Source organism: Lolium perenne, chromosome 1 (genome assembly GCF_019359855.2).
Source record: "Lolium perenne isolate Kyuss_39 chromosome 1, Kyuss_2.0, whole genome shotgun sequence".
NCBI lineage: Eukaryota > Viridiplantae > Streptophyta > Magnoliopsida > Poales > Poaceae > Lolium > Lolium perenne.
Window position 1 is genome coordinate 65,919,566 of NC_067244.2, and position 26,690 is coordinate 65,946,255.

The 26,690-nt window shown below is 48.0% G+C and overlaps 2 protein-coding genes across 4 annotated transcripts; one reads left to right on the forward strand and one right to left on the reverse strand.

Moving 5' to 3' along the window:
• The first annotated feature begins 2,938 nt into the window (after positions 1-2,938).
• LOC139838404 (uncharacterized) lies at positions 2,939-18,544 on the forward strand. 3 transcript variants are annotated; one of them, XR_011754814.1, is made up of 4 exons: positions 2,939-3,217; positions 4,426-4,506; positions 16,924-17,004; positions 18,264-18,544. XR_011754814.1 is itself a non-coding variant. In XM_071827905.1 (3 exons), exons 1-3 carry the CDS (start codon positions 9,037-9,039, stop codon positions 18,332-18,334), a joined length of 387 nt encoding a protein of 128 aa, XP_071684006.1. In that variant the 5' UTR covers positions 9,022-9,036; the 3' UTR covers positions 18,335-18,544. The 3 variants fall into 3 exon arrangements, 1 of the variants encoding a protein (XP_071684006.1); XM_071827905.1 differs by lacking the exons at positions 2,939-3,217; positions 4,426-4,506 and adding an exon at positions 9,022-9,271; XR_011754815.1 differs by lacking the exons at positions 2,939-3,217; positions 4,426-4,506 and adding an exon at positions 15,632-15,716.
• A 6,226-nt stretch (positions 18,545-24,770) lies between these two features.
• On the reverse strand, positions 24,771-25,592 carry LOC139832355 (uncharacterized). The gene has a single exon (XM_071822088.1). It carries the CDS (start codon positions 25,590-25,592, stop codon positions 24,771-24,773), a length of 822 nt encoding a protein of 273 aa, XP_071678189.1.
• Positions 25,593-26,690: the final 1,098 nt, after the last annotated feature.

The following is a 26,690-nucleotide window of genomic DNA, read 5'->3' on the forward strand; positions in this document are numbered from 1 at the left end:
GGACAAAAGGGTGGGTTTGCAGGGTCACGGAGAAGGCGCTGTGGGCTTGGTTCTTATTCCTGGCCTCACACCAAGGAAGTGTGAACGGAGACGAATTCTTCCGGTTGGCAAAAGGGATGAGTTCTCTTATGGGAAAAGTAAGGCCCCTCTGCAGAGTGTATCAAATTTGTGGTTGTCACTCCCTGTTCCGAGAAGGGAACTATGAACGCGGCAGGAAAGGAACTCCGTGAAGTTCTGGTCAACCTGTGAAGACTGGCGGGCATAGTTTTCAATATAAAACCATCCTTTTGAAGAAATGTTTTCGTAACATGCATTGACTTGAGATTTTCTGATCAATGGTCATAGCTAGTGCATCAAACACATTTTTCCTTTTGAGCTTGTTGAGTACCTCTGTACTCACTTTCTTTCGACACCCTTGCTAGACTGTGAAAATGAAGTGGAGGCTACCGACTGAGCACCGGAAGGTGACTACGAGCTGGTCTATGAAGAACCTGATTTGTCCGGAGGAGTGGAAGGCGTGGACTATGGGATAGTCTAAGGGCCCGACAACAATGAGGCGAAGGAGTAGTGACATACCCTAGTATCATAGAGCCGAGCAGCGTAGAACTTACCTAAATAAGTTGCTGAGCTCAGTTTGCTATTTATGCTGGTTTGTAATAACTTTAGTAGTATCTTAGGGTGTTCTCATCGGACCTGTGAGAATACCAACTTGTTAAGTCTGTGATTGTAATAATATCTCGAGTGTTGTGACCTGCAATGTTTCTGTTGTACCACTCTGAGGGATGTGATATTTGTGAAGAGGTCCCTTCATGAAGATCATATCAACGACTTGTATACTACAACATGTAGTGGTATGCTGGGTCACCGCACTGCCGACCTCACCAAGGTCCTTGAGGACAAGAGCAAGGAGCTGGAGGACGTCATCGCCGAATATAAGGGGAAACTCACGTCTGCGCGGGAGGATAGAGACGCGGCACAAGCAGCGGCTGCGGCGTTGCGAGGGGAGCTCGCGACGTTGAAGGGGCAGCATGCCAAGGAGCTCGCTGTAGAGAAGGAGGCTTCGGAGGACACTATCATTGCGGTGCAACAGGAGAAGACCGGCTTTGAGGCGTTCGTCCGGGAAATGTCGCGGAAGCTCCTTGGTAAATATCTTTTTCCTCTCGAGTTAGATTGTGACAGTCCCCGCGCGTGGTGAGTCCGCTTGGGAGGCCAGTCCCCGAGCGTGGCGAGCCCGCTTGGGAGGCCAGTCCCCGAGCGTGGCGAGTCCGCTTGGGAGGTCATTCCCCAAGCGTGGCGAGTCCGCTTGGGAGGCCAGTCCCCGAGCGTCGCGAGTCCGCTGTGGGGGCCAGTCCCCGGGCGTGGAGAGTCCATTTTTTACGAGTGCCGACTTGGCGTTTTCCTTTCAGGGAAATGCGACTTCGTGGAGACGGCGACCCCCCGTGAGTGCTTGGAGACCGCGACCACGCGCATTATCCACTGCGCGGGGGACATATTGGCTGCACTCCAGTACCTAAGCCCACGGGAGCGGATTCCACGCGATGCTCAATCGGTCTTCAAGGCCGTCTCCGACGTTCCGATGGTGGTCGACTGGCTGCGTCGCTCGTCATGTCGGGTGGGCGTCACCATGGCTCTAAGCATTGTGCTTGCCCAATACTCTGAGGGCTTCGACGTGGAGGAGCTGACGGCGGGCTTCCCGTCCGAGACCAGCGACTTCAACGTCGTGGAGGTGTTGCGCCTTATGGACATAGTCCGCCCGTATGCTGACCGCTTGCTGGCGATGACGGACTTGGAGACCCATATTATCAGCCAGACGGCTCCGGACGATGCTGGAAAGGAGGAGGGGCCGAAGGACTTCCCGCCGAGCGCTGATGTCTACGCACGCTTCTATTCCTGTAGACAGTGTTGGGCCTCCAAGAGCAGAGGTTTGTAGAACAGCAGCAAGTTTCCTTTAAGTGAATCAGCCAAGGTTTATCGAACTCAGGGAGGTAGAGGTCAAAGATATCCCTCTCAAGCAACCCTGCAATTAAGATACAAGAAGTCTCTTGTGTCCCCAACACACCTAATACACTTGTCAGATGTATAGGTGCATGTAACATCCCAAGAGTAACACCATAGATCCTTTTTACCTTTCTTGCATTGTTGTCATACCATCATGTTGCATTCATGCATATAACCACCTTGGTTTTTATAAATTGCATTTGGTTTTGGCTTTGATCTTATGTTGCGTTGCTTGTTGTTCTCCCTCCTTCTTCTTCTTGGTTCATCCCCTTACTCTTGTGATGTTCCAAGAAAAGCACACTCCATCTCTCTCCATCTTTAACCTTTTACACCAAGGTCATGCCAAATTTTCTAAAATTTGGTGGACACCCTTGATCTCTCTTCTACCTCTCTTACTTGCTAACCCAACCTATTCAAGTTGGAGATACTCCTCCTCAAATGGTTGGTTTGTTTTTGTAAAGTTTTGCACATGAATTAATGGAGCTTTTCTTCCTTTTAAGCTCTATGTATAATCCCCCTCTTTTAATTCTACTTCTTTTCAATGTCATCACATGTGATATAATCTTGCTTTTCATCTTGTAAATCTTCTCTATTTCAAATACTTCATTTTGTTTTCCTCTTTCTTCTCTAATTATTCTCAAATTAATTTGGTTTGGTTTGAAAATAAAAATCAGAAAAGGAAGAGAGAAAGAAAAAAAAAACCTATCTAATCTAAACCCAGCCGGCAGCCCACTTACCTTGGCCCAGCACAACCTTACCCAAGAGGCAGTGCCTCTCTTCCTGGCTCACCTTTACACGTCGTCTCTCCTCACCATATCAGGCAAAGAGAGCTCCCTGGAGCTCCACGTCGCTCCTTCTCTCCATCCTCCGGCCTCCCCTCTTCTCTTTTAAGGTGCAGCTGCCCCTCTCCAACCCTAGGACACCTTCTTCCTCCCCCATCGAGCGCCGCCACTCGCTCTGTCCTCCCGAAAACCCTCCTGCAAGAAAACCGTCGCCGCCGTCTACCTCCTCGTCGCCGTCGCCATGGCCGCCGACGAACCCACCTGAGCTGGGGAATCGGTTCCTCTCTGCTTCCTCTACGTCCTCGTCCATCTCACGGAGTTTTGGGCGCCAAGGTCTGCACGTCTCCGTCGAGTTCTGCCCGTCTACACCCCGGCCACATCTTCTTCTTCGTCTCCGGCAACCTCCTCCGTCGCTCCTCATCTTCTACGAGCCCAGGGTGAGCAGCACCCCACCTTCTTCCTTCTCCTGCATGCATCCACGTCCCTAGATCGAGGCAGAATCGAGAAGAGAGCGAGATCGAAGCGAAAACGAAGAAAAGGAGATCCTTTTATGTCTGTTTCACGGCGGTCACTTCCGACGGATCTCCTCGCCGGCACGGGCCACGCCGGCACGAGTTCTACACACCGCTGGATAGCTAGATGTGAGGGCTACGTTTATTGTTTTGCAACCAACCTCTTTCGAGCAACAGATCCGACGCCACCTTCAATCAAACTTTGTTCCAGAAACAGCATCGTTTCTCGTTTCAGTTTCGCTGTGACATTGTCACGACTCTCGATGATCACCGCCGTCGCCACAGTGCATCTTTTGAGCCAATCCCACCACAAATGTACTCCTGGTACCTTTCTCTTACTCAATGTGCCGAGATCTTCCTCTAAGCCCGCTCAGATCTCGAGTTCTCGCGACTTTAAAACTCGTGCACGAAGTCACTGCAAGTGTCTTTTCTTCAGTCTCAGGTGTCAGTTCTTCAGTTAACCACGGCGCGCAGCATACCTTGTCAGAAGCTTGGTTACTGGCAAGAAACGAAGCAGCAGCGCAGTGGTACTGCTCCCCGTCTCACACCGAATCGGCCCGAGTTCGAATCCTCCTGGGCGCGTTAAACCAAATCCCTTTATTTTTTGTTTTTTTTGTTGTTTGTTTCTGAAAATTTTGAAATCTGGATACTTTTCAAAGTATTTAAAACTGCACTTTTACAAATCCATTTTGGACAAACCATATGTCCATTTCGATCAGAAAAACATGCTCTTTCCAACCATGTAATTTGTTTCAACTTTTGAACAACTAAAATTGTGTCAATTTCAAATCTGGACTAAACTTGATTATTGTTGCATAATTCATAACTTCAATTCTACATTTCCAAATTCAACAAATGATATATCCATTTTCATCAGAAAAGTGAGAGGAATTCAAATCTTGCATTTTCATGCATCATTGGCATCATCTCTGAATTGTCCAAATTAAATATGCAACATGAACAAAAACTATATGTGAGGGTGCTTATCATTTCATGTGAATTACGAGCACCCCACTTAATTTTGCCTTGCACAAATCATCTTGCCATGTCATCATGCATCATATTACGCATTGCACTTGTATTGACTTGTGCTATACTTCCCTTGTATGTGCCTTTTGGATCTTCTCGAGTAGACGCCGACGCAGAGCAGTACGAGCAGGAGTACGAGTTCCCCCTGGAGGATCGTGTCGGTGCTTCTACCTCTGATCTGACAGGCGAGCCCACCCCTTCACCTATTTTACTTTTACATGCTCTTTTGATCTATTGCTATCCTTATGTTGCGATTCTGTTGTGTCACGTGTCATATCCACATGTTACCTATATGTCCGAGATACACCTCCTCGCCCTACCTTTTGTTTGTTGTTTGCCAGCTTTGCAAGTCGTAGGCGAGTTTAGGGTTTTTGTTGATATCTCGAAATGTTCGGGATATCTTGTTGGGATGTTGACACATGTACTACCTTTTCGAAAATGAAGTGGATAACTTTTGCTACAACTAAAATTGCTAAGGGTTATAATATGCAGAGGCATCTGTGAGCCCCTTTGCGGAAGCATCGGAACTTTGACTTGCTAATGTCCCCTAGGACCCGAGTTCTTGTTATCTGTTTCTAAGACTGAGCGCGCTAACCACTCGTGGGAGGTTTTATCGGGACCCCCCATCACCCATTACCTTTTCTCAAGTCAGTTGAAAAGGGGGCCACAACCTTGGTTTTATTTGCCTATGCCATGTATGCCATGCTTTACTTACTGTTGCCTTCGGGTGTTTATTACTGTTGCCTTCGGGTGTTTACTTCTGTACTGTACCCCGCGGAACGTTTAGCGAAGCGTGTGGTTCGCACGCCTAGCCGTTAACGCAAACCCTGAGTCCGCATCGGAGTACGGCCGAACTTCGTTTCGGGTAGCTTAGTCGGGTGGCCCCCCTAGGCATTCTTGTTGATTTGGGAACGGTCTTGTTGTGAGACTCCGCACTTGCTATGCGGGTTCGAGCATGCGTGTATGGTAACATTGGTGCACCCCTGCAGGGTTAAATCTTTTCGGAAAGCCGTGTCCGCGGTTATGGACGACTTGGAGCTGTTTAACTCGATCATAGAACAACTTACACCTAATGTTGTCGCTAATAACTTGCTAATTACTTGCGTAGTAAGTTAGCCCTATTATAATGGAATGGATATAAAATTGTCAACTGTGTGAGTGCCTTGTTAGTACCTCTTGGCTAAGGGGGATCGCATTGGCTGGGTTGTTGTTTGCAGAGTATAGAACTGTTAGATTATGCGCTCTCTCATCTTCTCTGATAGACGGATGTTGTAGCGTGTCTCTATAGGTTAGTGCTTTGCTGCCGCTAAACTCCACCATATAGCCGGGCGAAGTTTACACCGCCCACCAGCAAGCATAGCTGGTCTTGTCTCGCAAGTACGTGCCAATGGTACTTACCCTCGTTTTTCTTCCTCTTTTCCGGAACACGCTTTTCGACAAACAGGTACGACAGATGATGAGCAGTACGCAGGTGGCTACTTTGTCGAGTTCACTGACGACGACTTCGTTGCGTAGCAGGATCGTTCCTAAGGCAGCAGCCTGTGGCTTGTTGGTTATGGAAACACCGCTTGATTATCTTCAGGACTCTTAGTCCAATTTGGTTCTTGTCTGTACCCAAACTATTTGGCTATCTTATGTATGATGTAATGTTGGGACATGTGTCCTCTGAGTGTCATTTGGATCTTGCTCATTAGAGCGTTGCTATATATATGAACCTTATTTCCATCTTTTGTGTCATACATAGCTATGTTGTGATATTCAAGCTGTATTCTACCCTCGTTTCCTGTGCACAGTGTGTGTATGTGTGAAGTGCACAGGAAGGTGAAGCACTCAGGCCTGTAAAGCCTACCGTGAGCCTTTGAGGTGGGTGTTGTGTGCATGGGCGTGTCGAGCTGTTGCTTGGCCTACCCATATGCTTGGAATGCGAGGCGACCTCACGGTCCCTTGTAGTGACCTCATGCACATAAACCCCTCTTACCGGCGCGCTCTGGGTTTTTCCTACTCCTGGGGCTTACAGTGCACTAGTTCGGCGAAGAGATAATGAAATACAAGTAATATGGATGATTATAAGTAGTAATTGCAATCTGAAATAAAAATGGCAGCAAGCGAACATGTAGCAGAACGGTGTTTCAATGCTTAGAAACAAGGCCTAGGGATCATACTTTCACTAGTGGACACTCTCAACAATGATCACATAATTGAACAATTAGATAACTTCTCTTCACTTGTGCTACTCTGAATTACTCTCCTATTGGAATCACTAATCATCACGTAGTGGCTACAAAAGCTCCACTCAAAGTTCATCAAGTACTTGACAAACACCACTCATAGGGATATCCTCATCAAATCATAATCCAAGATAATACCGTTGCAATTTAGACCGAGTACTAACATAGCATACACACTGTCAACAATACCTATGAAAGGGGGAATAGATCACACCAATATTATCATAGTAATAGTTAACTTCATAATCCACAAGAGATTACAATCATAGCCTACGCCAAGTACTACATGATGCACACACTGTCCTCTTTACATCATGGAGGAGGAATAGCCTACTTTAATAACACCACTAGAATAGCACATAGATAAAGAGTATCATCTACTTATTCAACATGATACAAAGCTCATGATCACATAAAGATTACACCATGGGAGAGAGAGATGAACCACATAGCTACCGGTAGAGCCCTCAGCCTCGGGGGAGAACTACTCCCTCCTCATCATGGGAGACAGCAACGGCGATGAAGATGGCGATGGAGTCGATGGAGATGGATTCCGGGGGCACTTCCCCATCCCGGCGGCGTGCCGAAACAGAGACTTCTGTCCCCCGAACCTGGCTTCGCGATGGCGGCGGCTACGTAACTTGTATCCCATGCACAGTGTGTGTATGTGTGAAGTGCACAGGAAGGTGAAGCACTCAGGCCTGGAAAGCCTACCGTGAGCCTTTGAGGTGGGTGTTCTACCCTCGTATCCTGTGCACAGTGTGTGTATGTGTGAAGTGCACAGGAAGGTGAAGCACTCAGGCCTGGAAAGCCTACCGTGAGCCTTTGAGGTGGGTGTTGTGTGCATGGGCGTGTCGAGCTGTTGCTTGGCCTACCCATATGCTTGGGAATGCGAGGTGACCTCACGGTCCCTTGTAGTGACCTCGTGCACATAAACCCCTCTTACCTGCGCGCTCTGGGCTTTTCCTACTCCTGGGGCTTACAGACTTGGTATCAGAGCAGGACTGCCTTTAGGAGCCCCTTGCAGCGAACGAAGTTGAGTCTAAAAACTAATATTTTAGTAGCTACATAGGAAAAATTGTGCGCGAGAGTAGGAATTCTGTTTTTATTTCTTACCCCACCCACCCTCCCTCTGGTAAGGATGTGGAACGGTTTTACTCTATTCTTATCTTGTTTCATCTAGGCTTGGACGTGTTTGAGGGAAACCATAGTGCCATAGGGAAAAGTGTTTTGAAAAAATTTCTGTACTATGGTTGCTTCATTATCATCCTTTGTCAATCTCCACATATAATCTATTCCTTTGACATGTTGGTATTTTCATACGAACATGTTATTCTCCTTTGATCCGATGCTATCTCGACCACTTCTTTGTTCCGGAGCCTGCTTCCTTATTGTTATTCTTATGGAACTACCGTATACTCCACTGTCCTGCGTGTCAAGTGGATGTTTTAGTTTTTCTATCCTTGTTTGCGGTCGTATGGATCTCTTGTGTACTTGAACCTTGTATGGTGTACCTTGATGAATTCTATGGAGTGATGTGTTATGTGATCTTAAATCCTTGTTCTAAGCTTTGTTCTTATATGTTGTCTCAACCGTCTTATGTTTTCCCTCAACAGGATGGTTAGACCTCCGCCACCTCCTCCGCTGGGACCAGCCCTGTTGCAAATGACTCAACTGTTGAGCCAGATGCAGCAAACCCAGCACAACTTCGATCAAGCTCGTCATGACAATGGTCGAGTGATGATCCGGGACTTCTTGCAGTTGAACCCGCGATCGTTCGACTCTACTCCTGAACTGCTGGATGCAGATGATTGGGTGCGCGATGTCAACCGCATGCTCAACACAGCGGGAGTCGCTCCAGAAGACAAAGTGCGGTTTGCGACTCACCTACTGAAAGGAGGGTCCGCAGCATGGTGGGAGAACTTTCTCGAGATGCGTCCCGTCAATGCTCCTGATGTCACTTGGGAAGAATTCAGGGAAGCTTTCAGAAGTCACCACATTCCTGAAGGGCTAATGGACAGGATGAAGGAGAAATTCCTCAGTCTTGTCTAGGGCAACAAAGATGTGATGACATACAGCATCGAGTTCTCCAAGCTAGCTCGCTATGGTGGCGAAGAAGTGTCTACTGATGCCAAGAAGCAGAAGAGGTTCCGTAATGGCCTCAAGCCGGCACTCAAGTACGCGCTCACTCATGTCTCGATGGACACCTTTGACAAGCTGGTCAACACTGCTATCAAGGAAGAGTCAGGTAGGCTTGCGTTCGATGAGTCACGCAAGCATACTCGAGAGGTTGGTGCTCCTTCTTCAGCGCCGCCTCAGAAGCGAAGGTTGTGGGTTCCTTATCCCGCACCACCAGGACAAGCTACACAAGCTGGGTATGCTCCCCGCACAGCACACGCTGGGTATGCTCCCCGCCCTCCCACCACACAGCTTCAGCAGAGGACCTACCAAGCTCCACCAAGGCCTGCTTTTGGTGGACCAAGGCCGATGGGTCCACGTGCCGACCCCACATGCTACAAGTGTGGTCAGGTTGGGCACATCTCTACCTTCTGCCCTCAGAAGCTTCCTCCACCACCACCTCGCTCTACTGCAACAAATGCGATGGTTCGTGCACCAGCTCAGGGCCGTGCCTTCAACAACAACACCAGGCAAGGTCCGAGGGCTGCTCGCGTCAACAACCTCAACGTTGAGCAAGCTGAACAAGCTACCGACGTCGTGCTTGGTACTTTGCTTGTTAACTCTATTCCTGCAAAAGTACTGTTCGATACAGGAGCTTCTCTATCTTTTGTGTCTGATAGTTTTGCTCAAAGCAATAACTTTGCTATGGAGCTCATGCCTAAATCTCTCATGGTTCAATCCCCCGGAGTGCAGATGTTATCCACTATCGTAAGCCATGGTAACCAAATTCAAATTGGAAACCATATCTTTCTCGCCTCCTTGATACTTCTTCGGAACTCTGGCAATAATGTCATCCTTGGCATGGATTGGTTGAAGGCCAACAAAGTTGTCATTGATTGCGCCACGCATTCAGTTTCTCTTCCTACTTCATCAGGAACCTTGATCTATACACCTTCTCAAACACCTTCCGTTCAGCTCTTTGCTTTGAATCCTAGTTCTCTTCCGGAGCTTGAGTCTATACCGGTGGTTTGCGACTTTCCTGATGTCTTTCCTGAAGAACTTCCAGCTATGCCACCTGACAGGGCTGTTGAGTTCGTCATCGAAATAGAGCCTGGAACAGCTCCTATCTCAAAGCGGCCATACAAAATGGGTCCCAATGAGTTGGCTGAACTCAAGAAGCAGCTTGACGAGTTGCAAAAACTTGGTTTCATTCAGCCAAGCACTTCTCCATGGGGATGTCCCACCATCTTCGTGAAGAAAAAGGATAAAACTGATCGATTGGTGGTTGACTACCGCCCTCTCAATGAGAAAACGATCAAGAATACATATCCTCTTCCTCGCATCAATGAGCTCTTTGATCGGCTTGTGGGTGCAACTGTGTTCTCTAAGATGGATTTGAGAAGTGGTTATCACCAAATCAAAATCCGCAAGGAGGATGTACCCAAGACAGCCTTCAAAACTCGTTATGGTCTCTACGAATACACAGTCATGTCCTTTGGCCTCACTAATGCTCCTGCCACTTTCTCTCGATTGATGAACTACATTTTCATGGAGTACCTCGACAAGTTTGTGGTAGTCTATCTTGATGATATCCTTGTCTACTCCAAGTCCAATGAGGAGCATGAAGAGCATCTTCGCCTCATCCTCATGAAGCTTCGTGAACATCGTCTATGCCAAGTTCTCCAAATGTGAATTTTGGCTTCCTCAAGTCATCTATCTGGGCCATGTCATTTCGGGAAAAGGCATTGCTGTCAATCCTGAAACCGTCAAGGCGATCGTTGAATGGCTTCCTCCGAAGAATGTCAAGCAAGTGAGAAGTTTCCTCGGTTTGGCAAGTTACTGCCACCGCTTTGTTGAGAATTTCTCCAAGATCGCCAAGCCTCTTACCGATCTCCTGAAGAAAGACAAGAAGTTCCTTTGGTCTCCTCAATGCTAGGAAAGCTTTGATCTCCTCAAGCAGAAGCTCACTTCCACACCTGTCCTTGTTCATCCAGATACTTCTAAACCTTTCCAGATATTCTGTGATGCATCTCTTCACGGACTAGGTGCTGTCCTCATGCAAGAACGTCAAGTTGTGGCGTATGCTTCTCGTCAGTTGAAAAAGCATGAACTCAACTATCCCACACATGATCTTGAGCTTGCAGCCGTGTTACATGCTTTAATAACATGGCGCCAATACTTGTTGGGCAACAAATGTGAGATCTTCACCGACCACAAGAGTCTCAAATACATCTTCACACAACCCAACTTGAACCTCCCTCAAACGAGATGGATGGAAACCATCAAGGACTTTGATCTCTCTATCAGCTACACTCCAGGCAAAGCTAATGTCATGGCTGACGCCCTTAGTCGCAAGTCCTATTGCAACAACCTCATGATTCAAGAAAGTCAACCTGCTCTTTATGAAGAATTCAGGAAATTGAATCTTGAGCTTGTTCCCCAAGGCTACCTTGCAAACTTGGTGATCATGCAAACTCTTGAAGATAAGATCCGAAAAGGACAGTTGCGAGATATTTGCAGCAAGAATATCAAAGAGAATATGCACAAGCCCAAGTACAAGTCCTTCTCTCTCGATGATCAAGGAACTCTCTTCTTCCAAGGTCGTTTTGTTGTTCCGAATGATCCAGATCTGAGAAACCTCATTCTCAAAGAAGCTCAAGACACTCCTCTTTCTATCCATCCTGGCAGCACAAAGATGTATCTCGATATCAAGTCTACCTATTGGTGGACTAGGATGAAAAGGGATGTTGCTCGCTATGTCTCAGAATGTGATGCCTGTCGCCGTGTCAAAGCAGAACATCAGAGACCTGCCGGTGTCCTCCAACCCCTGAAGATTCCTGAGTGGAAATGGGATAAGATTGAGATGGACTTTGTGACTGGTTTTCCAAAGTCTCGAAAAGGCAATGATGCTATCTTCGTGGTGATCGACCGTCTTTCTAAGGTTGCTCACTTCCTTCCTGTCAAAGAAACAATATCTGCAAGTCAGTTGGCTGAGCTCTACACTGCAAAGATTGTTTCTCTTCATGGTGTTCCCTTGGAAATAAGCTCTGATCGCGGAAGCGTCTTCACTTCCAAGTTTTGGACAAGCTTTCAGAAAGCTATGGGAACTAATCTGCTCTTCAGCACAGCTTACCATCCGCAAACGAGTGGGCAAGTCGAAAGAGTCAATCAGATTCTCGAGGACATGCTCCGTGCCTGTGTTATCTCCTTCGGCATGAAATGGGAAGAATGCCTTCCATTCGCCGAGTTCTCTTACAACAACAGCTATCAAGCCAGTTTGGGCATGGCACCCTTCGAAGCACTCTATGGTCGCAAATGCAGAACACCTCTGAACTGGTCTGAAACTGGTGAAAGGCAAATCTTTGGCCCCGATGTCATCAACGAGGCTGAAAAAAAGGTGCGAATCATTCGTGATAATCTGAAGATAGCACAATCTCGGCAGAAAAGCTATTATGATAGCAAGCACCGTGATATGTTATATCATCCTGGTGATCAAGCCTACCTTCGTGTTACTCCTATGAGGGGAACTCATCGCTTCGGTATCAAAGGCAAGCTAGCGCCAAGATACATTGGTCCTTTCAAAGTTCTAGCAAAGCGTGGTGAAGTCGCTTACCTCCTTGAACTCCCTGAGAAGCTCTCCAAAGTGCACGATGTCTTCCACGTGTCACAGCTCAAGAAGTGCTTCAAAGATCCGGGCCGTGCAGTTGATCACGAGTCCATTGACCTCCAAGAAGACCTCTCATACAAAGAGCATCCCGTTCGGATTCTTGATGAAGCTGAACGCCGTACTCGCAACAACTCTGTCAAGTTCCTCAAGGTGCAGTGGTCACACCATTCCGATAAAGAAGCAACTTGGGAGCGGGAAGATCAACTCCGTTCCGAGTACCCGACCTTTTTCTCTTCTTCCTGAGAATCTCGGGGCACGATTCCTTCAAGGGGTGGGGGGGGGCGTTTGTAACATCCCAAGAGTAACACCATAGATCATTTTTACCTTTCTTGCATTGTTGTCATACCATCATGTTGCATTCATGCATATAACCACCTTGGTTTTTATAAATTGCATTTGGTTTTGGCTTTGATCTTATGTTGCCTTGCTTGTTGTTCTCCCTCCTTCTTCTTCTTGGTTCATCCCCTTACTCTTGTGATGTTCCAAGAAAAGCACACTCCATCTCTCTCCATCTTTAACCTTTTACACCAAGGTCATGCCAAATTTTCTAAAATTTGGTGGACACCCTTGATCTCTCTTCTACCTCTCTTACTTGCTAACCCAACCTATTCAAGTTGGAGATACTCCTCCTCAAATGGTTGGTTTGTTTTTGTAAAGTTTTGCACATGAATTAATGGAGCTTTTCTTCCTTTTAAGATCTATGTACAATCCCCCTCTTTTAATTCTACTTCTTTTCAATGTCATCACATGTGATATAATCTTGCTTTTCATCTTGTAAATCTTCTCTATTTCAAATACTTCATTTTGTTTTCCTCTTTCTTCTCTAATTATTCTCAAATTAATTTGGTTTGGTTTGAAAATAAAAATCAGAAAAGGAAGAGAGAAAGAAAAAAAACCTATCTAATCTAAACCCAGCCGGCAGCCCACTTACCTTGGCCCAGCACAACCTTACCCAAGAGGCAGTGCCTCTCTTCCTCGCTCACCTTTACACGTCGTCTCTCCTCACCATATCAGGCAAAGAGAGCTCCCTGGAGCTCCACGTCGCTCCTTCTCTCCATCCTCCGGCCTCCCCTCTTCTCTTTTAAGGTGCAGCAGCCCCTCTCCAACCCTAGGACACCTTCTTCCTCCCCCATCGAGCGCCGCCACTCGCTCTGTCCTCCCGAAAACCCTCCTGCAAGAAAACCGTCGCCGCCGTCTACCTCCTCGTCGCCGTCGCCATGGCCGCCGACGAACCCACCTGAGCTGGGGAATCGGTTCCTCTCTGCTTCCTCTACGTCCTCGTCCATCTCACGGAGTTTTGGGCGCCAAGGTCTGCACGTCTCCGTCGAGTTCTGCCCGTCTACACCCCGGCTGTTGGCCCAGCCCCACTACGCCGTCGAGTACGGTCCGACGACGATCGACGATGAAGACTTCCGGCGAGACGACGTACGTACCAGCAAATCCCCCTGCTGACCTGCACACGTACAAAGCAACAAACTAGCGATCGATCTGAATTGTTAGCTAGCTATATTCGTACGTACGGAGAATCGATTGGATTGCAACAGGTGCGTGTCGCACGTGTAGTTTCTATTGCTTCAACTCACGATCTTGCATCCACGCTCCGCGAGCTGACCAAGACTGATGATGTTGCTCTTCAACTTGGGGATATAGTACACATCCGTGAGTACCTTGTGACCGCCGTTCTTCAACTCAAACAGGACAGTACCTCGCCCTGCTATCCTAACGGTCGATCCATCGCCGAATCGAACCGTTCCTCCCACCGAGAGGTCTAGCTCAGAAAACTGAGCCCTGTCGCCGGTCATGTGGTTGCTTGCGCCTGTGTCGAGGTACCAGACATGCCTTGCTGTCCTCATCCTCGCCTTGTCATGAAGGAAAACCTTGTCTTCCTCGAGCGTGACGATCTCCCTAGCCGGCACATGCGGAGTTGATCCAACGTTGTCCATCAGCTCGCATACCTCGAGCATCAACATCATTGGTCCATCATCTCCTTCCTTTGCCAAGAGAGCCTTCTTCTCCGGAGAGTTGCGACACTCCGATTTGAAGTGACCGAGCTGGTTGCACTTATGGCAGCGAAGATTCTTTTTATCGAACTTCTTCTTAGGCTTCTTCGGCTTCTCATCCGACTTCTTCGCCGGGCGGGAGGCTTCTTGATAACCACCGCTGCTTGATGCTCCATTGCTCTTCTTCTCTCTTGCGGCCATTGCCTGCCACTGGGCGCGCGTAAGCATCACGTGCTCCTCCACTTTTGCTTCGCCGCCGTAGGTGATCTTCATCCTCTCATCATGCGCCTTGAACCGTCCGACCAAATCGTCCATCGTGAGAGTCTTGAGATCGACGCACTGCTCGATCGCCGAAACAACGGGCAAGTAACGCGGCGGCACCGCGCGTAGGAAACGCCTTACAATCGAGATCTCCTCGAGCTTCTCGTCCAGCGCGCGAATCCCATTGACCAATGTAGCGACCCTCGAAGCGAAGGCGTCCAGCTTCTCATCTACTCCCATCTCCAGGTTCTCGTACTGCTTCTGCAAGGTTTGTAGGGCCGCCTCGCGGACGCGCTCGTGACCAAGATTTAGCGTCTTGATCGTCTCCCACGCCTCCTTTGCAGATTTCTTCGAGATCAGGTGCTGCTTCACGTCCATCGGCATCACTGAGCAGATGGCCGTGAGTGCCTGTCGGTCCTTGCGGTACATCGGCGCGCCCTTCATGAACTCGTCGCCGCCCGGATCAACAGCCTCCCAGACTTCATTGGACTCGAGCGCCCACATCATCGTGGTCGCCCACACCGTGTAGTTGTCGCGGATGTACTGCGGATACTGCGTCGACACCGGCGCCGCGGCGCCGGAAGACTCGCCCACTTCCTTCGTCATGACCTCCCGTTACTAGGAGATCCTCCACGAGGCTCTGATACCAATTGTTGGCCCAGCCCCACTACGCCGTCGAGTACGGTCCGACGACGATCGACGATGAAGACTTCCGGCGAGACGACGTACGTACCAGCAAATCCCCCTGCTGACCTGCACACGTACAAAGCAACAAACTAGCGATCGATCTGAATTGTTAGCTAGCTATATTCGTACGTACGGAGAATCGATTGGATTGCAACAGGTGCGTGTCGCACCTGTAGTTTCTATTGCTTCAACTCACGATTTACAAACTAGCTATTACAGGGATTAGGATTATATAGTAGCTCAGCTTCTAACCGAATCGAACAATGACTCTATGGCTAAACCGACCAGGACAACGTATCCTAATCCTACTCTACGGAACAACGACGCACACGACGCCTTGCCAGCGTCGGAGTGATTATTTCCAACACCGGCCACATCTTCTTCTTCTTCTCCGGCAACCTCCTCCATCGCTCCTCATCTTCTACGAGCCCAGGGTGAGCAGCACCCCACCTTCTTCCTTCTCCTGCATGCATCCACGTCCCTAGATCGAGGCAGAATCGAGAAGAGAGCAAGATCGAAGCGAAAACGAAGAAAAGGGGATCCTTTTATGTCTGTTTCACGGCGGTCACTTCCGACGGATCTCCTCGCCGGCACGGGCCACGCCGGCACGAGTTCTACACACCGCTGGATAGCTAGATGTGAGGGCTACGTTTATTGTTTTGCAACCAACCTCTTTCGAGCAACAGATCCGACGCCACCTTCAATCAAACTTTGTTCCAGAAACAGCATCGTTTCTCGTTTCAGTTTCGCTGTGACATTGTCACGACTCCCGATGATCACCGCCGTCGCCACAGTGCATCTTTTGAGCCAATCCCACCACCAATGTACTCCTGGTACCTTTCTCTTACTCAATGTGCCGAGATCTTCCTCTAAGCCCGCTCAGATCTCGAGTTCTCGCGACTTTAAAACTCGTGCACGAAGTCACTGCAAGTGTCTTTTCTTCAGTCTCAGGTGTCAGTTCTTCAGTTAACCACGGCGCGCAGCATACCTTGTCAGAAGCTTGGTTACTGGCAAGAAACGAAGCAGCAGCGCAGTGGTACTGCTCCCCGTCTCACACCGAATCGGCCCGAGTTCGAATCCTCCTGGGCGCGTTAAACCAAATCCCTTTTTTTTTGTTTTTTTTGTTGTTTGTTTCTGAAAATTTTGAAATCTGGATACTTTTCAAAGTATTTAAAACTGCACTTTTACAAATCCATTTTGGACAAACCATATGTCCATTTCGATCAGAAAAACATGCTCTTTCCAACCATGTAATTTGTTTCAACTTTTGAACAACTAAAATTGTGTCAATTTCAAATCTGGACTAAACTTGATTATTGTTGCATAATTCATAACTTCAATTCTACATTTCCAAATTCAACAAATGATATATCCATTTTCATCAGAAAAGTGAGAGGAATTCAAATCTTGCATTTTCATGCATCATTGGCATCATCTCTGAATTGTCCAAATTAAATATGCAACATGAACAAAAACTATATGTGAGGGTGCTTATCATTTCATGTGAATTACGAGCACCCCACTTAATTTTGCCTTGCACAAATCATCTTGCCATGTCATCATGCATCATATTACGCATTGCACTTGTATTGATTTGTGCTATACTTCCCTTGTATGTGCCTTTTGGATCTTCTCGAGTAGACGCCGACGCAGAGCAGTACGAGCAGGAGTACGAGTTCCCCCTGGAGGATCGTGTCGGTGCTTCTACCTCTGATCTGACAGGCGAGCCCACCCCTTCACCTATTTTACTTTTACATGCTCTTTTGATCTATTGCTATCCTTATGTTGCGATTCTGTTGTGTCACGTGTCATATCCACATGTTACCTATATGTCCGAGATACACCTCCTCGCCCTACCTTTTGTTTGTTGTTTACCAGCTTTGCGAGTCGTAGGCGAGTTTAGGGTTTTTGTTGATATCTCGAAATGTTCGGGATATCTTGTTGGGATGTTGACACATGTACTACCTTTTCGAAAATGAAGTGGATAACTTTTGCTACAACTAAAATTGCTAAGGGTTATAATATGCAGAGGCATCTGTGAGCCCCTTTGCGAAAGCATCGGAACTTTGACTTGCTAATGTCCCCTAGGACCCGAGTTCTTGTTATCTGTTTCTAAGACTGAGCACGCTAACCACTCGTGGGAGGTTTTATCGGGACCCCCCATCACCCATTACCTTTTCTCAAGTCTGTTGAAAAGGGGGCCACAACCTTGGTTTTATTTGCCTATGCCATGTATGCCATGCTTTACTTACTGTTGCCTTCGGGTGTTTATTACTGTTGCCTTCGGGTGTTTACTTCTGTACTGTACCCCGCGGAACGTTTAGCGAAGCGTGTGGTTCGCATGCCTAGCCGTTAACGCAAACCCTGAGTCCGCATCGGAGTACGGCCGAACTTCGTTTCGGGTAGCTTAGTCGGGTGGCCCCCCTAGGCATTCTTGTTGATTTGGGAACGGTCTTGTTGTGAGACTCCGCACTTGCTATACGGGTTCGAGCATGCGTGTATGGTAACATTGGTGCACCCCTGCAGGGTTAAATCTTTTCGGAAAGCCGTGTCCGCGGTTATGGACGACTTGGAGCTGTTTAACTCGATCATAGAACAACTTACACCTAATGTTGTCGCTAATAACTTGCTAATTACTTGCGTAGTAAGTTAGCCCTATTATAATGGAATGGATATAAAATTGTCAACTGTGTGAGTGCCTTGTTAGTACCTCTTGGCTAAGGGGGATCGCATTGGCTGGGTTGTTGTTTGCAGAGTATAGAACTGTTAGATTATGCGCAATCTCATCTTCTCTGATAGACGGATGTTGTAGCGTGTCTCTATAGGTTAGTGCTTTGCTGCCGCTAAACTCCACCATATAGCCGGGCGAAGTTTACACCGCCCACCAGCAAGCATAGCTGGTCTTGTCTCGCAAGTACGTGCCAATGGTACTTACCCTCGTTTTTCTTCCTCTTTTCCGGAACACGCTTTTCGACAAACAGGTACGACAGATGATGAGCAGTACGCAGGTGGCTACTTTGTCGAGTTCACGGACGACGACTTCGTTGCGTAGCAGGATCGTTCCTAAGGCAGCAGCCTGTGGCTTGTTGGTTATGGAAACACCGCTTGATTATCTTCAGGACTCTTAGTCCAATTTGGTTCTTGTCTGTACCCAGACTATTTGGCTATCTTATGTATGATGTAATGTTGGGACATGTGTCCTCTGAGTGTCATTTGGATCTTGCTCATTAGAGCGTTGCTATATATATGAACCTTATTTCCATCTTTTGTGTCATACATAGCTATGTTGTGATATTCAAGCTGTATTCTACCCTCGTTTCACATTGTATGTGTGTATGTGTGAAGTGCACAGGAAGGTGAAGCACTCAGGCCTGTAAAGCCTACCGTGAGCCTTTGAGGTGGGTGTTGTGTGCATGGGCGTGTCGAGCTGTTGCTTGGCCTACCCATATGCTTGGAATGCGAGGCGACCTCACGGTCCCTTGTAGTGACCTCATGCACATAAACCCCTCTTACCGGCGCGCTCTGGGTTTTTCCTACTCCTGGGGCTTACAGTGCACTAGTTCGGCGAAGAGATAATGAAATACAAGTAATATGGATGATTATAAGTAGTAATTGCAATCTGAAATAAAAATGGCAGCAAGCGAACATGTAGCAGAACGGTGTTTCAATGCTTAGAAACAAGGCCTAGGGATCATACTTTCACTAGTGGACACTCTCAACAATGATCACATAATTGAACAATTAGATAACTTCTCTTCACTTGTGCTACTCTGAATTACTCTCCTATTGGAATCACTAATCATCACGTAGTGGCTACAAAAGCTCCACTCAAAGTTCATCAAGTACTTGACAAACACCACTCATAGGGATATCCTCATCAAATCATAATCCAAGATAATACCGTTGCAATTTAGACCGAGTACTAACATAGCATACACACTGTCAACAATACCTATGAAAGGGGGAATAGATCACACCAATATTATCATAGTAATAGTTAACTTCATAATCCACAAGAGATTACAATCATAGCCTACGCCAAGTACTACATGATGCACACACTGTCCTCTTTACATCATGGAGGAGGAATAGCCTACTTTAATAACACCACTAGAATAGCACATAGATAAAGAGTAGCATCTACTTATTCAACATGATACAAAGCTCATGATCACATAAAGATTACACCATGGGAGAGAGAGATGAACCACATAGCTACCGGTAGAGCCCTCAGCCTCGGGGGAGAACTACTCCCTCCTCATCATGGGAGACAGCAACGGCGATGAAGATGGCGACGGAGTCGATGGAGATGGATTCCGGGGGCACTTCCCCGTCCCGACGGCGTGCCGAAACAGAGACTTCTGTCCCCCGAACCTGGCTTCGCGATGGCGGCGGCTACGTAACTTTTCGTGGAGGAAGACCGATATCTTTAGGGTTTTCTCATCTGGGGCAATATATAGGCGAAGGGGCAGAGTCAGGGGGCGCCCGAGGGCTCCCTCCCCACACCTGGGCGCGCCAGGAGGGTGGGTCGCGCCGCCCTATGGGGTGGCCCCCTGCTGGCCATCTCCTACTCTTCCCCTTCGCATATATATTGCCCCAGATGCGAAAACCCTAAAGATATCGGTCTTCCTCCACGATAAGTTACGTAGCCGCCGCCATCGCGAAGCCAAGTTCGGGGGACAGAAGTCTCTGTTCCGGCACTCCGCCAGGACGGGGAAGTGCCCCCGGAATCCATCTCCATCGACTCCATCGCCATCTTCATTGCCGTTGCTGTCTCCCATGATGAGGAGGGAGTAGTTCTCCCCCGAGGCTGAGGGCTCTACCGGTAGCTATGTGGTTCATCTCTCTCCCATGGTGTGATCTTTATGTGATCATGAGCTTTGTATCATGTTGAATAAGTAGATGCTACTCTTTATCTATGTGCTATTCTAGTGGTGTTATTAAAGTAGTCTATTCCTCCTCCATGATGTAAAGAGGACAATGTGTGCATCATGTAGTACTTGGCGTAGGCTATGATTGTAATCTATTGTGGATTATGAAGTTAACTATTACTATGATAATATTGATGTGATCTATTCCCCCTTTCATAGGTATTGTTGACAGTTTGTATGCTATGTTACTACTCGGTCTAAATTGCAACGGTATTATCTTGGATTATGATTTGATGAGGATATCCCTATGAGTGGTGTTTGTCAAGTACTTGATGAACTTTGAGTGGAGCTTTTGTAGCCACTATGTGATGATTAGTGATTCCAATAGGAAAGTAATTCAGAGTAGCACAAGTGAAGAGAAGTTATCTAATTGTTCAATTATGTGATCATTGTTGAGAGTGTCCACTAGTGAAAGTATGATCCCTAGGCCTTGTTACTAAGCATTGAAACACCGTTCCGCTACATGTTCGCTTGCTGCCATTTTTATTTCAGATTGCAATTACTACTTATAATCATCCATATTACTTGTATTTCACTATCTCTTCGCCGAACTAGTGCACCTATACATCTGACAAATGTATTAGGTGTGTTGGGGACACAAGAGACTTGTTGTATCTTAATTGCAGGGTTGCTTGAGATGGATATCTTTGACCTCTACCTCCCTGAGTTCTATAAACCTTGGGTGATTCACTTAAGGGAAACTTGCTGCTGTTCTACAAACCTCTCATCTTGGAGGCCCAACACTGTCTACAGGAATAGAAGTGTGCGTAGACATCAAGCTATTTTCTGGCGCCGTTGTCGGGGAGGTAAGGTAAAAGGTATTCGCATCCTCCGACTACTAAGCTATTTCCTAGCACTGTTGCCGGTGTGTGAGTGTTCGAAGCTATTTCCTTTAGATTCTGCAATTATATCTTTTTGTTTCTTGTTTTTATTTCACTAGTTAGGCTTAATGGAAAACAACAAAAATATTAGAGATCTTTACAGTATTTATCTTGAGTTAGGACATGAGGTGTTTGAAGAGAAAATTAAAAAACCTATGGAACTTTATATGCGTGCTAATGGAAATGTTATTAGTATGAATGCTTTGAACACCATTATTGCTAATGCTATGGAAATTCTAAGCTTGGGGAAGCTGGTTTTGATGAGCATGATATTTTTAGTCCCCCAAGCATGGAGGAGAAAATTTACTTTGATGATACTTTACCTCCTATATATGATGATTACAATGATGACTATCATATTTTCAGTCCACCTACTATTGAGGAGAAAATTAATTATGATTACAATATGCCTCCTATATATGATGATTATGGTGATGAGAATAATAATGATAGCTATTTTATTGAATTTGCTCCCACAACAATTAATAGTAATGACTATGCTTATGTGGAGAGTAATAATTTTATGCATGTAGCTCATGATAAAGATGTTTCATGTGATAGTTATATTGCTGAGTTTGTTCATGATGCTACTGAAAATCTTTATGAGAGAGGACAATATGGTTGTAGGGATTTTCATGTTACTAAAACACCTCTCTTTTTGCTGAAAATCTTGAAGTTGCGCTTGTCTTGTTTTCCTATGCTTATTGCATTATGCTTACATGACTTGTTTATTTACAAGATTCCTTTTCATAGGAAGTGGGTTAGACTTAAAAGCGTTTCTTATTTGCTTTTGATGCTCTCTTTTGCTTCGACTCTTATTTCTTGCGAGAGCATCATTAAAATTACTGAGCCCATCTTAATGGCTATAAAGAAAGCACTTCTTGGGAGATAACCCATGTTTTTATTTTGCTATTGTTTTGTTGTGTCTTGGAAGTTGTTACTACTGTAGCAACCTCTCCTTATCATGTTTATTGCATTATTGTGCCAAGTAAAGTCTTTGATAGAAGGTTGATACTAGAATTGGATTTCTGCGCAGAAACAGATTTTTAGCTCTCACGAATTTGAGCTGTTCTCTCTGTAGAAGAATCTAAAAATTCTGGAAGACTCCGTGGAAAATAAGACCGTGGGTTTTTGTTTCGTCCAATTTCGAGAATATTTCCTGTGTATGATTTCTGAAACAAAAACAGCAGAAAACACGAACTGGCGCTTCGGCATCTTGTTAATAGGTTAGTGCCGGAAAATGCATAAAAATGATATAAAGTGTATATAAAACATGTGAGTATTGTCATAAAACTAGCATGAAACATAAGAAATTATAGATACGTTGGAGACGTATCAAGCGCCTGTTCCACGCTGCCGATAGTAATACCTTGTCGATGTACCCAGTCGTCAGGTACACGCCGAAGTTCGTTCATGGAGAAGGTGGCGTCCAGCCGGTGGTCGATGCTGACGCTGGTGCCTCCAAGTAGAATAGCTATCGTCGTGTGGGGTCGATGCCCCCCCTTAAACCTGTAAAAACATTTTGTTCCCGAGTCTGAGGATGCGGCTCGCGGGTATTTTGGTTAATGACAAGTTACTGTATGAGGTAATTTAATATTATCTGGAGAACGTGAGTTTGGTTATATGGTGTGCCTTTGTGTTTTTATTTCTTGGTGAGCCTACTCGCCATGGCCTGAAGGGCCAGTCACTGGACGACCCCGATGAATGATATCGCATGACTGTTTTCCTGATCGAGTTGGGCGTCCCTAGTCGCAGTACGTAGTTGTATAGTACGGATAGCAGCCTCATGGATGGGGGAGTGTGGTGTTTGTTGACGCTGTGTATTATAGCGGGCCGCTCGGCGTGGCCCATTGGGCCAGTCGCATGGCGACTCCAAAGGGGGTTCTTGTTTTTGGTATTTTTTCCTTGGCGAGCCGCGGGTCCGTTTTGCGGAGTCCCTGGTTGAAGTACTTAGCATTTCAAGTCACCTACCTAAGGTAGAGGAGGGAGATTATATGTTGTTTGGTGTAGCATTGTACGGTTGCTAGGGCCCGGGGGGCTGGTCAAGCGAGCGACCCTACTGTAGGATCCAGTCGCCATTTTATCTTGACAGAATAAGGAGCGAAGGGTGGGCCAGACCTGGTATTGCGACTGGCTTGTACACTGCGCCCTTGTTAGCCGAGCTACTTAGCTGTTCGTGGATTGCACTGCCAGCAGCAGCAAGCGAAAGTCTCCCGGTTCCTGAGCGGCGCAGCTTGGCGACTGGCTCGTAACGGCGACTTGGGACATATGTTCGTGCGTTGCACGGTTGCGAGTCGGTCGGCGAATGCGAATGGAGCAGTTGATATCTTTTATTGATATTTCGATATTGCTTACATGGTGATCAGGTGTAAAACCGGCGGAGAAGATTGACATTCCAGGGGCGCTCGACCTCTCTGGTATGTGGATCGCCGTTGTCTTCTTTGCGGACGTCAGTAAGGTAATAGGCGTCGTTGCCGAGTACGCGGCTGACGGCGAATGGCCCTTCCCATGGGGGAAATAGCTTGTGCATGCCTTTCTTGTCCTGGATTAGCCGAAGGACAAGGTCGCCCTCTTGGAAGGAGCGACTGTGATAGCGTCGGAGGCCCTACTGGTATATAGCTGTTCTAGAGAGCGCGAGATCCTATTCTTCATCGAGGAGATCGACGCCGTCTTGGCGGGCGCGCTTGTTCTCTTCTTCGGCGTAACTTACGACTCGTGGCGAGTCGTGGTCGATGTCGGTGGGCATGACAGCTTTGCCACCATACACTACGAAGAAGGGCGTGTAGCTGGTCGACCTGGTCGGGGTTGTGCGAATGCCCCAAAGTACGGAGGGAAGCTCTTCCGCCCAGCACCTGGCCGTGCGTTCTAGAGGTACCTCCAGTCGTGGCTTGATCCCGTGAAGGATGCTCTAGTTCGCTCTTTCTGCTTGGCCATTCGACTCGGGGTGTGCAACCGAGGCGAGGTCGAGCCGGATTCCATTTTCTTCGCTGAAGTCGGCCATCTCTCCCTTGGCGAAATTCATGCCATTGTCGGTGATGATGTTGTGCGGGTATCCGTAGCGATAGATCAATTCCCGCAGGAACTTGGTGGCAGTTTTTTCGTCACACTTTTTGATGGGTTTTGCTTCTACCCACTTGGTAAACTTGTCGATGACGACGAGGAGGTGGGTGTACCCGCCGGGGGCAGTTTTGAACTTCCCCACCATATCCATGCCCCAAACGGCGAATGGCCAGGTGAGGGGAATGGTCTTCAGTGCCGAGCCCGGCATGTGCGACTCACTCGCATATTTCTGGTATCCGACGCATGCGCGGATGAGTTCGACTGCGTCTGCATGCGCTGTTGGCCAGTAGAAGTCGTGTCGAAAGGCTTTAGCCACTATCGAGCGTGCGCCCGTGTGATGTCCGCAGTCCCCTACGTGGATGTCACGCAAGATTCTGCGACCTTCTTCAGCGGTGATGCACCGCTGGAATACTCCGGAGATGATGCGCTTGTAGAGCTTGTTGTTGATGATGGTGAAGGATTTACAACGGCGCACGAGCATGCGTGCTTCTGCCTCGTCCATTGGTAGGACATGTCGCTCGAGGTAACTCAAGTACGGTTCCGGCCAATCCCCAACGTCGAAGACGACTGCGACTAGCACCGAGTCGGGTGCGGGTGGCTCAGCAATATCGATCTCTCATGGGACTCGCATCGACAAGTGGGTGAGGATATCGAGGAAAACGCCTGGCGGAGGGGGCAGTCGCTTAGACCCAAGTCTGGCTAGTGCGTCTACTTCTTCATTCTTGCGTCTGTCGACCCATTCGACGACGTGACCGGCGAAATTGGCGCCAGCCTGGTCCACTGCTCGCTTGTAGGCGATCATGTTGGCGTCGGTGGTGTCACAGGTGCCAGAGGTTTGGCTGGCGACGAGATCGAAGTCCCCGAAGCAACATAATCGTGTCGCGCCCATCTCCTTTGCGATGTGCATGCTGTGGAGGAGTGCCTCGTATTCGTCCATGTTGTTGGTGAAGGGCTCGAATTGTAGCTGCAGGACGTACCGCACGGAGTCGCCCTTTGGTGAGATGAGGACGATCCCTGCTCCCGCCCCTTCAAGGTTCTTGGAGCCATCGAAGTGCAAGGTACAGTATTTGAGGTCCACCGGGGAGGTTGGCTGCTGAGCTTCCTCCCAATCGACGAAGAAGTCAGCCAGCACCTGAGATTTGACTGCGCGGCGCGGCTCGTAGGTGATGTTATGGACGCCGAGTTCGACTGCCCACTTGGCGATTCGGCCAGTTGCATCACGGTTGAGAATGATGTCGGCGAGTGGCGTGGAGGCAACGACCTTGATGGGGTGCTCGTGGAAGTAAGGGGCGAGTCGCCGCTGGGCCCTGAGTATGGCGTACACTAGTTTTTGGTAGTGCGGGTACAGCTGCTTCGACTTTGTTAGGGCCTCGCTGATGTAGTAGATTGGGCGTTGTGTAAACTGATCCTTCCCTTCTTCCTTTTGCTCAACCACCATGACTGCGCTTATGGCGCGATTAGACGCGGATACATAGAGCAGCGTTGTTTCTTGTGGAAGCAGAACGATGAGGATGGGAGCGTTCCTCAAGGCGTTCTAGAGGTCTTCTAGGGCTTCATGTGCTTCTTCCGTCCACTCGAATGAGTCTGATTTTTTCAGGAGGCGGTAGAGTGGCATGGCCTTGTCGCCGAGTTGGGAGATGAAGCGACTGAGCGCTGCGACTCGCCCGGCAAGTTTCTGTGCATCAAGCAGGAAAGTTGGTCTTTTGGTTCGCATACCGCCGATGTTTTGTCCGGGTTGGGCTCGATGCCGCGTTTGGAGACGACATAGCCGAGTAGCTGTCTGGAGGGGACCCGAAGGTGCACTTCAAGGGGTTGAGTTTGATCTGGTAGCACCGTAGGTTGGCGAAGGTCTCGGCGAGGTCGACGACTAGGTCGTCTTGCCGAGTTGACTTGACTACCACGTCGTCGATGTAGACGTGGACGTTGCGACCGATCTGGCTCTCGAGGCAGTTGTTCATGCATTGCTGGTAGGTGGCTCCGGCGTTTCTGAGGCCGAAGGTCATGGATGTGTAGCAGTAGGCGCCGAGTGGCGTGATGAACGCCGTTTTCTCCTGGTCTTCGACTGCCATTTTGATTTGGTTGTACCCGGAGTATGCGTCGAGGAAGCATAGCGACTCCAAGCCTGCGACTGCATCGATGATTTGGTCGATTCGCGGGAGGACGAATGGGTCCTTGGGGCAGGCGCGATTGAGGCTTGTGTAGTCTATACACATTCACCATGTCTTGTTCTTTTTCAGCACCAGGACTGGGTTCGCCAGCCACTTAGGGTGCTTGATTTCCATAATGAAGCCGGCGGCGAGTAGCCGGTTCACTTCTTCGGCGATTGTGCGCCGGCGTTCTTTACCTATGGGTCGCATCGTTTGCCTGACAGGACACGCGGTGGGATCAACGTGGAGTTTGTGCTCAGCAAGTTCTCTCGGGACACCTAGCATATCAGAAGTTCCATGCAAAGACATCTCGATTCTCACGGAGGAACTTGATGAGTGTGCTTTCCTATTGGGTGGACAGGCCCGTCCCAATGGTAACCTGCCTCCTC